At 68.1% G+C, this 13,030-nt stretch overlaps 1 protein-coding gene across 4 annotated transcripts in view; it reads right to left on the reverse strand.

Moving 5' to 3' along the window:
* Positions 1-13,030, reverse strand: part of ADGRA1 (adhesion G protein-coupled receptor A1) — a 21,113-nt gene continuing 8,083 nt past the window's right edge. For all 4 annotated transcript variants that reach the window (XM_077877099.1, XM_077877100.1, XM_077877102.1 and 1 more), the window contains 5 exons: positions 12,614-12,741; positions 10,460-10,583; positions 7,295-7,440; positions 2,718-2,816; positions 1-2,523 (listed from right to left, as the gene is read on the reverse strand). In XM_077877099.1, coding sequence (XP_077733225.1) covers positions 1,305-2,523; positions 2,718-2,816; positions 7,295-7,440; positions 10,460-10,583; positions 12,614-12,741 — 1,716 coding nt within the window. In that variant the 3' untranslated portion in view covers positions 1-1,304. The remainder of the gene's footprint in view (positions 2,524-2,717; positions 2,817-7,294; positions 7,441-10,459; positions 10,584-12,613; positions 12,742-13,030) is intronic.

The following is a 13,030-nucleotide window of genomic DNA, read 5'->3' on the forward strand; positions in this document are numbered from 1 at the left end:
AACAGTGCAAAATACTGTATTTTGTCTGACAGTTGTGCATCTACAGCGTGTACACAGCACGGCGTCGGCTCTCTGGGTCCTCTCGGCTACGGAAGCAGGCGGCCCGGCCGGACAGGCGGACACTGCCGGGCGGTCATCTGGTGGCCCGTCCGGGTGGCCTGTGAGGACGCGCGGGGCTCGCGGCGCGTGGGACGTCGTCAGGTCTACGGGAATCCCAGGAAGCGAGGCTCCTCGTGCTCAGATGCTGAGCGGTGGCCCTCGGACCCCGACACACCCCTGGCCCCCAGGCGTGCGTAGGACGGGCCTGCGCCTGGTGGAGCCCCGCCCAGAGCGCGGCCACGGAGGCGCCAGAGACGACGTCCATGGGGGCAATGACGCGGGCGCTCCGATGCCTGGGGAACGCGGGCTGTGCGTGTGCACGGTGTGCTGAGTGCGTGTATGCGTGCACGCATGTGTGTCTGCACGTGTGCGTGGGCCTGGGGGGAGGGAGGGGGATGGCTGTGCACAGTCCTGCACACGTGTTCCCCGGGAGGTCGGGCCTCCATCCGTGGCCCTGCCTGCGGGATGAGCCTCGCTTCACTCACTGTCCTGACACCCGTCCTGAGTCGGAGCGTCGTGCCCGGGTGTTCCTGGAAATGCCAGACCCCCTCTTCCCTGCCCTAGTGACCTCGTGGGGTGCGGTACGGTCCCGACAGAGGCTGGCGCGACAGGCGAATCTGAAGGGCTTTTGGGCATTTCCGGAGGCGCGCAGCCCCTCAAAGACCCCAACCAGCGCCCTGGAGCACGGTCACACGTGCGCCCACATCACGGTCACAAGCCCCAGTGTCCGTGACGCTTCCAGGGTGGCCACTGCAGGCGGAGGTGGCGACGTGGGCCCCCGACTCTGACACGGGCCGGCGAGGGGCCAGCGGTGACTGCCCAGGTCCAGGGCACCTGTGCCAACCAGCAGGCTGCCCGTGCCTTGGAACCAGACCTAATGACACACACACTAGACGCTGGAGAAACCGGGTGGCACCTCCTGTCGCGGCCGGGGTGGTGGGGCAGGCGCCGGGCGCCACGGGTGTTTCCCTGCTCGGTTCCTGGGCTGCCCCGGGGACTGGGTGCCGCGGGCCAGGAGTGACCGGGACGCGGACGGCCCGTCCGGCCTCAGGGTTAGCGGAAGCAGGCGCAGCCCGAAGCACGTTCCCGCTGGGTCCGTCGCAGCGCAGGTCAGGGGCGCCAGCCGCTCCGAGAAGCGGGCCCCGCTGGCCTCCCCTGGCGGCCCGGCTCTGCCCGGGCGCGTGCGTGGGGCGGGGACGGGGCAGCTACACGGTGGTCTCGTTCTTCCACGGCCCCGTCCGGATGTTGCCCATGCCGTTGGCGCTGAAGGACAGGACCTCACACAGGTCGCCCTTGAGCAGCCCGTTCTGGCCGGGGCCGCCGAAGGGCAGGGACTGTGTTCTGCGGAGCATCTCGAAGTGCGGCGGGCCGTGGGCCGACTCCCGGCCGGGCCGCAGGGCGCAGCCGTACAGCACCGAGCCCGCGTCGCTGCCCTCGGGCTGGCTGACCAAGGGGAAGGGGTCGGCCTGGGCGCAGCAGGCCAGCGCGTGCGCCCCCACGGGGCCCTCGAGCGAGCTGGGGGGGCTGTCCGAGCGCGAGCTGCGGGGGCTGCCGTCGGGGCTGGACGGGATGTGGTAGGCGTACTCCTCCGCCGCGGCTGCCCGGTGCCGGCCGAAGTAGGGAGGCTTAGTTCTGGCCTGGAGGCACCTGTGCAGGTGCGGGTCGTGCCCGAAGGCGTCCTCCTCGTGCACGTGGACGTGGGCCGCGTCCTCCATCAGCTGCTCGCAGTGCATCTTGGCGCAGCACGGCGTGGCTGGAGACAGGCAGTTGACGTGGCTCTGGGCGGCCTGCAGGTTGGTCACCTTGCAGGGGCCGGCGGGCAGGGGGCCGAAGCCCCGCGGCTTCCCCAGACACGGCGAGTCCTGCAGGCAGGCTGCGTGCCCCAGGGCGTCCCCGTTGGTGTCGAGCGCGGGGCAGGCCCCGAGCTTGGCGCCGTGGGCGTCCCCGCGGGAGGGGCAGCAGGACCACCAGCAGTGCCACACGTCGTCCCGCTTGGCGCAGTGGTGGATGAGCACGAAGAGCCCCAGCGTCACGCAGAAGGCGCCGTACAGGCAGCTGAAGACCATGTCCAGGAAGTGGCCCTGGGACACGGCCAGCGCCCCGAAGGCCCAGGTGGCCGCGAACAGGAACAGCGTGAAGGCGGCGGCCCGCAGCTGGGCCTTCAGCGAGTGCTCGTTCTGCAGCAGGGAGGCGGCCAGGGCGTCGCAGGCGGGCAGCGAGCCGGGCCGGGCGCCGGGGCTGTGGCGGGCCTCGGGCACTGCCAGCCGCTGCTGCTCCTCCACGCGCGCCCGGAGCTCGTACCTGCGCTCTGGGTGGCGCCGCAGCTGCACGTAGGTGCCCAGGAAGTAGACGCAGGTGACCAGGGCGATGAAGGCCGCCGGCCCGTAGAAGGCGCCCAGGCTGGGCTCCCAGGCCATCCAGCAGCTGCGGAGGGGGGGTGTAAGGGGGGGCGGGGGGGCAGACACACCTCCCGCTGCCGGCAGGGCCCTCACCCCTCCCTCCCGCCTCAGGGGCCGCGGGCGTGTGCCCGGCGCTGGAGCCCGGGGAGCAGAGGTCAACTGAGGGCAAGGGGCGCTGGGCGCTGGGCGGGGAGGGGCCGCGGGCGCCGGGGGACTCACTAGGGCACGTCCTCGCTCTCCGTCCCGTAGTTCCTGATGTTCGTGGCGGCCGTGACCCCGCAGATGATGAAGGGCACCCCTCCACTGATGAGGTAAAACCTGGGGGGTGGAGGGCCACTGGGTGCCTGCGGAGCCGCCCTGGCCCCCGCCCAGCCCTCTGTGGGCAACGGGGGCCTGTGCTGGACCCCACCCCGCACCCCCGGCCCTGCACCCCCACCCCACCAACCCCACCCCGCAACCTCCAGTCCCCAGCCCTGCAACCCTGGCCTGCAACCCTGGCCCTGCATCACTGCCACCCCCCGCTGCAACCCCCGGCCCCCACACACCCCCCCCCCCGCCCCGCAAACCCCACCCTGTAAACACCCTGCCCCCGCACCCCCCCGGCCCTGCAACCCTGGCCCTGCATCACCATCTCCTGCCCCAGATCCCCCGCAACCTCAGCCCCGCAACTCCACCCGCCCTGCCCCCCCGCCCCCCCACATAGCCCCTCACCCCGCACCTCACCTGCTCCACAACCCGCACCCCACATTCCCCCGACCCTGCAACCACCCCCCGCAAACCCTGCCTGCAACTTCCCCCCTCCTCGCCCCCCCGTCCTGCACACCCCGTCCCACCCCCAACCCCCGCCCCGCATCCCCCCTGCAACCGCTCGCCCTGCCACATAACCGTGCCCCCCCCGCCCCCCCTGCAACCCCCATTCCCCACCCCCCACACCCGGCAAACCCCACCCTGCCATGTAATCCCCCCCTGCAACTCCTGCAGTCGGCCAGGTAACTCCGTCCCCCCCAAACCCAGCGCCCTGCAAACCCCCACCCTGCACGTCCCCGAACACCCCCTCCCCCGTAACTCCCCAGAGGGGCCTCTGCCCAGCCCTCCCCTCCCTTCCCCTCCCCCTCCCTTCTCCCCTCCCCCACACCCAGGGCCCTGCCTGGCAGCCCGGCCTCTCCGCTGCTTGGGGCGCATCTGACCTCTGACCCCGCCCCAGGACAGTGACCCGTGTGGACGGGAGTTGGCCCCACTCCGGGCCTGGCCGACCTTGGCAGCAGGGCCTGAGCCAGCAGCTCCCCCTGGGGCCATTCTAGGGCCCCCCCAGGCCGGGTCCTGGAGGAACAAGAGCTCCGGGCCCCACGGTGAGGGTCGTGGGCGAGGGGCAGCTGGCGGACGATGCCCCACGCTCCCGGCGGGCACCGCGGCTCTTTGTCCCCAGCGAGGGGATGACACAGGTCCCAGGCCTGCAGGTGGGAGCCCAGCGACCCCGGGGACTCTGTGCCTCCCCGAATTCTATATGCAGACAACGTGTCCTTCAGAACAGGAAAAATACAGACGCTTTCTGACAAAAATAAAACTGAGCGCATGTGTCACCAGCTGGCCTTCGGGAAACGCTGCGCTGCGACCTTCAGGCTGAAGGGCTACTGCACCAGACTGAAACCGGGGGAACGGGAGCACCCGGACGCCAGACATCGGGACAAACGGAAACTTTGCTTTCTCTTCGTTAAAACACACGTATACGGTTGTGTAAAGAAGCGAACGCTGCCGAGCGGAGCTGCCAGGGCGTGTGGGCGCGCGGACGGCGGGGGCCGGCCCCACGGGGGCTCCGGCGCACACTTGCACGGACCAGCGTGACTCTCACTCCAAAGATACGGGAAGAGTCCGTGGACTTTGATCCCCAAGGCAACACGGAAGATTAATAGGCAAAGGGCTAAGAGATAAAACGAAATGTAGAAAAATATTAAAATATTTCAAAAGAAGGAAACAGGACAAGAAAGGAGAGGAGAAGGGAGAAAAGAGGTAAAACCAGAAAACAGGTGGTGAAGCGGAGCCCGAGGGCCCCCTCGTCCTGGACGGGAGGCAGAAGCGGCAGCTCGGGTCCACGGGAGACGCCCGGGGCCCCCGCGCCCAGGCTTCAGGGGAAAGAGAGAGGAAGGCCCCTGCGTGTCCGCGTCAGCACAGCCCACGGGGACCCGGCGCCCAGGGAGCCCACATGGGAGGGAGCATCGCCCCTGGGACCTCAGGGGACTGGGCCAGAGCCGCACGGGAGGGACGGGAGGGAGGACGAGCGAGCGCACGGCAGCCGGGCCGCGGGGACCAGGGCCAACGGGGGCAGAGGTCGTCAGGTCAGAGGACAGGAAAGCCACCCGGGACGTGGATGAACCCCACGCGGGTCCTTTAGAGCCGCCCGCAGAAGTGGCCAGCCGCTGGCCGCACCGGCCCGGAGCAAGAGCGAGAGGGAGGGAGGGGGGGCTCGTATGGTCCGAAGTCCCGGCCTGAGCCACCAGGCGGGAAGACACGCCGTCCTCACTGGACAGGTGTCCCGTGGCCGATGACGGGACCACGGACGCAAGATCCTAGGGACCCACGGGCAGCTCCCCGAGCTCGCGAGCAAGCGCAGCGGATCTTCCGGACACAAGGCCCGTGCATGCGACTCGGTTGTGTTTCGACCCGTGAGCGACGCTCGACCCAAAGAGACGATGAAGGAGACGATCCCGGTAAAGTCGCGTGAAAACGATCCGTGGGCAGGGAGCCCGGCCCGGGCGGCGCAGGACGCGAGCTGGGGGCTGGGAGCGTCGGATGCTGTGGGCGTGAGCGCGTCCGTGATCCCTACGGGCTCTGTGGGGCCCAGGCCGGCGCCACCGAAATTCCAGGGGCTGTTTTCCCAGAAATGGAAGAAGGATCCTACTATCCACACGGAAGGGAAGGGACGTGGGATAGACAGATCAGCCTGGCGACGCGAGACCCTGCGCCCCCTGTGCCCCTTGAGCCGCCCCGCCCGAAGGCCGGCCCCACACGGGGACGCGGGCTCCCAGCCCCGGCAGGCCGTCCGCCCGGCAAGGAGGCCCCAGGTGGGGGGGCAGGGCCCCCGGTTGCTGCACATTCCAGGTCACGTGAACCATCTAAACGGGTTTGGTTCCCCCAAAGCTGCACGGAGGGCGTGTGCAGACCCCAGCACGGCCACGGGGACAGCGGGGCCCTCGGCAGACCCCTGGGGCACAGCCCAGGGGCCACCTGGCAGCGGGGCCAAGGTCAGCGGTTAGACGACTGGGCCCTCGTCTCTCCAAAAGCCGTGTGCTCGGGGGCACACACCGGGTCCTGACCCACGACCACTTTCCTTTTATTTGTCGTCAGAAGTGAGACGGAGCCCCTGCCTGCCGCCGACCGTGTCCCCCGCTCTGCCCCCCGAGGCTCTGCGGGGCCTCTGGCCGCTCTCTCGGCCTTGGCCGGGGCCCAGCAGCCCGAGCAGGGGCTCCCCCCTCCCCGGAAGGCTCGGGAGGGACATTCCTGCTGATGGGCCCTGCTGGGAAGGGGGCCGGGGTGCCGGGGGCCGTCGGGGGGTCATCGCTGGTAAGGACGCCTCCGGCTGGACGGGGCCGGCAGCGGGAGGGCACACGAGGGGCGGGGCTCAGGGAGGAAGGCTGGCCCCAGCGTTGGGGCCCCACCAGCAGCCCCGGGCAGGGCCTGAGCAGAGAAGGCGGTGAAGGGGGCAGGCCCGCAGCCCAGCCCAGAGCCCGTGTCCCCCCTGCCCCCAGGGTCCGGCTGTTTGTACTAAGAAGGGGACACGGGGGGCGGGGGACAGGTGACAGTGGTTTCCAGACGGCACAGTGAGGGTCTAACGTGGCCGATGTATTACACGGTCCCCGAGCCCACCCCTGCTGGTCCAGGGCCCCCTGAGCCCCCGACCCACAGGGCACTTGTCCCCCGAGCCCTGGGGCCTCTGCTCCCAGAAGCGCCTGCGAGTCTGGTTCATTTTGTGCATGTGATGCCGTCGGACAGAAAGGTGCCAGAATGTTCTGAGGCTGCCATCTTGTTCTTCCATCAAGCAGAGACCAGGACAATCATTTTGAGACGGATTCTTACACCCAGGAATGGGGGTGCCCCAGCAGGGAACCCCTGCCTCCCTGGGCTGAGTGGGCAGCAGAGGCTCCGGGGCCCTGGGAACGGGAGGCGCCGGGCCCGTGGGCTGCAGCGTCGGGAAGCCCCGGGGGTCGGCGAGTCCTCCGCCAGCAGGTGCACGGAGCTGTTTTCCCAGATGCCCCTTGCAGTTTGGACCTGGACCGAGCTCCGTCCAGGGGGCTGGGTGTCCGTGACCCAGGGCCCAGGCCACAACCCGATAGCGGCGTCAGCTGCCCCTCATGGCGACCACCTGCCCTCCCGGCACCCTCCCAGCTTGGCCAATAACTGCCCCCCAGCCTCGGGAGGCCCAGGCCCCGTGGTCACCCTGGGGTTGGCACCCGGGCCGCCTCAGTTCTCCCCGCTGAGGAGCCGGTGCCTGAGCTCGCTGAGGTCCACGTGTGAGCCGTGGGCAGGCCCGGAGCAGTGACGCGTCCCCCGAGCTGTCTCCACAGCCCCTGGTGGGCACACTGGCCCCCGGCCCCGCTGACTCGGCTGCGGCCCAGCACCCCCACGTCCCGTCCCCGGCCCCCGGCCCCAGCACCCACCCCCACCCTGGCCACCTGTGCACACTGGGCTGCCCTTGACCCGTTTCCCTGGAGCCCGTTTGCTGAGGCCCCGGAGGGGAGCCCAGAGCTGGCGGCTGCGGGCGCCCGGGGGGTGCGGGAGGCCGGGCACGTGCGCTTGGCTACCTGAGCAGGGGCTGCTTGGGGTACGGCGGGTGGTCTGCGCCCGGGCACGGCAGGGCCTTCTTGGTCACCTGCTTGTAGATGTTCCTGGCGGTCACCCCGATCCACAGCATGGTGGCCAGCGTGGAGTAGTGCAGGAGGATGCCCACCTGCAGGGGAGAGGTGGTCAGCTGCGGCCTGGGAGCCCGTGCGGTACCCTGGGTCTGACCCTCCCGCTCCCCCTGCATCCTCAGGACAGCCACCGGCGACCGGGAGGAGGGCACATGGGGTCCCGTGTCACAGGGAGGCGCACGGGCACCCGGCCTGGTTCTGCTGTCCCGCGGGGAGCCGGGGCTGGGCGCACACGGGCCTGTGCGCACGATCCCCCGGGGGGTCCGCGTGAGGCTGGCCACGTGTGTGCCCCTCGGCAGCGTGCACTCAGTGCCCACCCTTCAGGCCTGTGTGCCCTGTGTCTGCGGTCGGCGTGGCCCAGATGTGGGCCCGGAGGGCTCCAGGGAGGGCGTCCTGTGGGCTCGGGGCCGGGCGGGCCGGGCGTCGCCTCCGGAGCAGCGACCGACTGTTGGCGTCTGCGGGGCACGCGGCCACGTTCCAGAAATGGCAGAGGAGTCCCGGGCAGAAGGTCCCCCCGACGGCTCTGCGGGCTCCTCCCACTGGCTCGCCGGGCCCCAGCTCTGTCCTCCCGCCCGCACATGGGGCCCACAGGAACCACGGGGCCCTCTGTCCCTCGTCCCCGCTGCAGAGCTGGGCGGCACCGCAGAGCCCCAGGGGCTTTGCTCCCCAGGGCGGGTCTGGTCCCGATGCACGTTTGCAAACGAGTGAGCGAGGGAGCCCGGGCCCTGCTGCCTCGTGGACAGGGGTCTGGAGGCCACGGCGGCCTCCCGCGGGAGGACTGTCTCCACCGTGAAGCGACCGTTTCTCACGCCAACCTCACTCTCCTGACCTGGCCTCTCGGGACCCGGCCGGGCCCGGGCCGACCCCAGGCTGTCGACCCGTAGGCGCCGGGCCCCACATGGAGGAGGACCCCTGGCCTCCGGGGCTCGCCACCCAGGCTGGAGCGCGGGCAAGGCTCCCGGGTGTTCGGGGGGAGTGGGCCCCAGGGGCCGAGAGCCGCGGGGCCCGGAGCGGCGCTTCCTCACCGCCAGGGGCCTGGCTCGGGGCGCGCTCGTGTGGCCGAGTGTGACCTGAACACGCGGTGGAGCTCACGGCTTGCCCCTCAGCAGGCGCTCACGGGCTGGCCGTTCCCACGCCCGTGCCCAGGCGCCCCAGATGTGCGGCCGCCCCTCGGCGTGCTTCCACGTGCGCGCTGGCGGCTCCTTGCTGCGGCCCAAGCGCGGGGCCTCCCTGGGAGGTGGCCGGCCGGGGGTGTCGGGCAGGGCTCGGAGCCGGCCCTCACTCCCGTTCTTTCCCAGGCACCTCTGCGGAGCAGCGTCCCCCGGGGCGTCGCCTGCCACCTGCGCCAGGGCCAGGTTGTCTCTTGGTGCGGACCCCACCAAGGACGGCACCGGCGCCCCCGGCTGTCGGGTGAGTAGGTTCCAGCAGCCCCTGCAGCCCTCAGCCAGTATCGACCTCCCAGAACGACGGCTGGAGGGGACCAGCTCGCCATCCCTGCTGCGGCCCAGGCAGGCGCGCCCGCTGACAGACCGAAGACGCGGGTCCTCGCTAAGATGCTCTTTGGTCCCCGGGGCAGCCCCCCTCCGGCTCCCACCTGGGCGCTGGAGGAGACGGCCCTCCTAGAGGCCACTGTCCGTGTAGAGGCCACTCTCCACGTGGAGGTCACTGTCCACCCTGGAGGCCACTGTCCACGTGGGTCACTGTCCACATAGAGGTTGCTGTCCACCTAGATAGAGGCCACTGTCCATGTGGAGGTCACTGTCCACCCTGGAGGTCACTGTCCACCTAGAGGTCACTGTCCTTGTAGAGGCCACTGTCCACGTGGAGGCCACTGTCCACCCTGGAGGCCACTGTCCACATGGAGGTCACTGTCCATCTAGAGGTCACTGTCCACCCTGGAGGTCACTGTCCACCTGGAGGTCACTGTCCACCTAGAGGTCACTGTCAATCCTAGAGGTCACTGTCCATTTAGAGGTCACTGTCCATATGGAGGTCACTGTGTCGAGGCCACTGTCCACCTAGAGGTCACTGTCCACCCCGGAGGTCACTGTCCACCCTGGAGGCCACTGTCCACATGGAGGTCACTGTCCATCTAGAGGTCACTGTCCACCTAGAGGTCACTGTCCATGCAGAGGTCACTGTCCACATGGAGGTCACTGTCCACCCTGGAGGTCACTGTCCACCTAGAGGTCACTGTCCATTTAGAGGTCACTGTCCACATGGAGGTCACTGTCTGTGTCGAGGCCACTGTCCACCTAGAGGTCACTGTCCACCCCGGAGGTCACTGTCCACCCCGGAGGCCGCTGTCCATGTAGAGGCCACTGCCCGCCTACAGGCCGCTGTCCACCTAGAGGTCTCTGCCCCCCTGGGCTGAGCTGGGGCCCGAGCAGGAGGTGGGGCGGGAGCTGGAGGGGGGAGAGCACAGAGCACCCCGGGTTTGGGGTCACTTGTCCTGCGCCCGGGGCCGCGGTGAGCAGCACAGGGAAGCGGCTGCCCGCTGGGGAAGGGCCTCTCCTGCGCCATGTCGGAACCAACGGGTCTTCTCCCCTTGGAGACAAAAGCCAAGTGAGGCCACAGAGGGGGACGAAGACCCCTTGGTGGCTTGTTCTCAAGGCCGGATGCGCTGAAGAGGGGAGCAGAACCTTCCCGAGTTCCACGCGGGGGGTGGGCGGCTCGGCCCTGACCAGAGCCTTACGTGGCCGCGGTTGCGGGAGCAGGTGAGCCCTTCTCGTGCCCCTGCCGCCCCCACCTCCGGGGGGGACAGCTCCGGCCCTGTTCCTGGGACCGACACGGCTGGACGTGTCACCATAGGCCTCCGCAAGCTGCTCAGGCGAGAAGCCAACGATCCGACGTGAGCCAAAGGTGAGCGAGGCCGGGGGCCTCGTGTGGAGAGGCTGTGGTTCAGGCGCGGGGGTGCCGAGCCCTCCCCGGGGACGCGTCTGGACAATGCCGCAGGGTCCTTACATGAGCAAGACCGTTGGCACAGATGCCCCCCTGGTAGCAGGGTGGACAAACGCTTCAAATCTGTAGCGAAATGAGGACGCGGACAGCACTCACCGCCTGGCACAGGATCGGGTACTTGGTGCGGTTCACGCCGCCGGCAAACACCGTGAAGGTCAGCGCCGCGTGGAAGCAGAAATTCAGGAGCGTGTGCCGTCCTTTCCGGCTGATCCGGATGGCGCTGCGGGAAATGAGGTTTCCCGTCAGGACCCGGCGTGCAAGTCAGCCCTCCTCCCAGATGCCGTGCTCCGTCCACACGGGGCGGAGCTGAAGGCCTCTCAGGGGTGACTGGGGGTCGGGGGAGCAACCCCAAGGGCCAGGCGGAGGGAGGACACAGTGAGTGGCCGGTGGGTCGTTCTGTGCTACGTCTGTCTGGAGCGCTCTGACGGGAAGGGGTTTGAGAAGTCTCCAAGCTACTCATTGGCCAGATGCTGACATTGAGCCCCGAGACTGACTTGTCTGGTCACAGAGACAGACGGTGGGAGGGACCCCCCGGCCTCACCTCCTGGCTCCCCAGACGGACGTCTTCCCTCTTGTGGAGAGGCCTGTCCTCAAAAAGAGGACATGACTGTGACTGAATGTTAGCAAGACCCCGACAGCCACACTTGCCCCTGGCCATCGCCGAGACCAGGCCTCACCTGGGCTGTGGCCACCACAGAGATTGCTCAGCCGATGCCTAGAACTCTGACGATGGCCACAGTGTCTCCATGGCCTGGGACATGTCCCAGCCTGACATGTCCATGACCCTGACCTTGGACATGCCCAAGACTCTGACCATGACCATGACCTTAGACACGCCCAAGCCTCTTCCCATGACCCTGACCTCGGACACACCCAAGCCTGTTCCCATGACCATGACCTTGGACACACCCAAGCCTGTTCCCATGACCATGACCTTGGACACGCCCAAGCCTGTTCCCATGACCATGACCTTGGACACGCCCAAGCCTGTTCCCATGACCATGACCTTGGACACACCCAAGCCTCTCCCCATGACCCTGACCTCAGACAAGCCCAAGCCTGTTCCCATGACCATGACCTTGGACACACCCAAGCCTGTTCCCATGACCATGACCTCGGACACACCCAAGGCTGTTCCCATGACCATGACCTTGGACACGCCCAAGCCTGTTCCCATGACCATGAATGACCTTGGACACACCAAAGCCTGTTCCCATGACCCTGACCTCGGACACGCCCAAGCCTTTTCCCATGACCATGACCTCGGACACACCCAAGCCTATCCCCATGACCCTGACCTCGGACACACCCAAGCCTGTTCCCATGACCCTGACCTCGGACACACCCAAGCCTGTTCCCATGACCATGACCTTGGACACGCCCAAGCCTGTTCCCATGACCATGACCTTGGACACACCCAAGCCTCTCCCCATGACCCTGACCTCGGACATGCCCAAGCCTCTCCCCATGACCCTGACCTCAGACACACCCAAGCCTCTCCCCATGACCCTGACCTCGGACATGCCCAAGCCTCTCCCCATGACCCTGACCTCAGACACACCCAAGCCTCTCCCCATGACCCTGACCTCAGACATGCCCAAGCCTCTCCCCATGACCCTGACCTCGGACACACCCAAGCCTGTTCCCATGACCCTGACCTTGGACACACCCAAGCCTGTTCCCATGACCCTGACCTTGGACACACCCAAGCCTGTTCCCATGACCCTGACCTCAGAGACGTCCAAGCCTCTTCTCATCACTGTGGTTATGGCCACAGTCTGGGCTTTGCTCCTGACTGATTATGAGCTTGGCCCTGCCCCTGTCAGAGACTCCTCACATTTCCCAGGTCATCCTCCCTGCAGGCAGAGGTGGCAGGAAACCAGCTCAGAAGGAAAGCAACTAGACCCCCTCCCCCCAGGCTAAAGGGCGCAATGCAAAGGTGGTGAGAGTTCTGGCAGCTACTGTAACTTCCCAAGGGTGTGGGCTCTTGAGCTGACCCTGCGCCGTCGGAGGAAGACGTAGGTCACCAGATTTGGTAAGAACACGGAGGCCACTGTGAGAAGACCCTGGTGGAGGCCTAGCCTGAAGGGCATGGCTGTCCTGGAGCGCTTGGCCACCCTCGGCTGCAGCGGGCCACCCCTGGTGCTAGGCAGGCGAATCTGAAGCACCTTCCGGGACCTCCTGTTATGTGAGGGTGGGTTTGCCTCTGCGGGTAAACGCACGCGATGTCGAGGCAAAGCGGGGCCTTACTTCTGGTGCACGATGTAGGTGATGACAGAGGCGAGGAGGCACAGCAGCATGACAGCGGTGCAGGCGTACACCACGGGGTGCAGGAACTCCCCTGGGTACTGGGGCAGGGAGAGGACAGTCTTCAAATCCTGGAAAGAACACAGACAGGCTGTGTGGGCCAAGTGGCCAGGGAACGAGGCGCCCGGCAGAGCCGCCTGGCTGCCCCCAGGTCTGGCCTCGCCCCTGCAGGCCGTCAGAGGTGTCTGCTGAGTTGGCTGGAGATCTGTGACGGGCGCCCCGCTCCCTCGGGGCCCACCTGGGTGAGGGCGCGGGCAGCAGAGAGGCAGCAGCACACGGCAGGTGCCCCGGATCCCACCCGCCCCGGCACCGGGAGATTGTGCTCCCTGGGATCACGCCAGCCCCTGGAGCCGATTCGGG

This window comes from Canis aureus, chromosome 29 (genome assembly GCF_053574225.1).
Source record: "Canis aureus isolate CA01 chromosome 29, VMU_Caureus_v.1.0, whole genome shotgun sequence".
NCBI classification, from domain to species: Eukaryota; Metazoa; Chordata; class Mammalia; order Carnivora; family Canidae; genus Canis; species Canis aureus.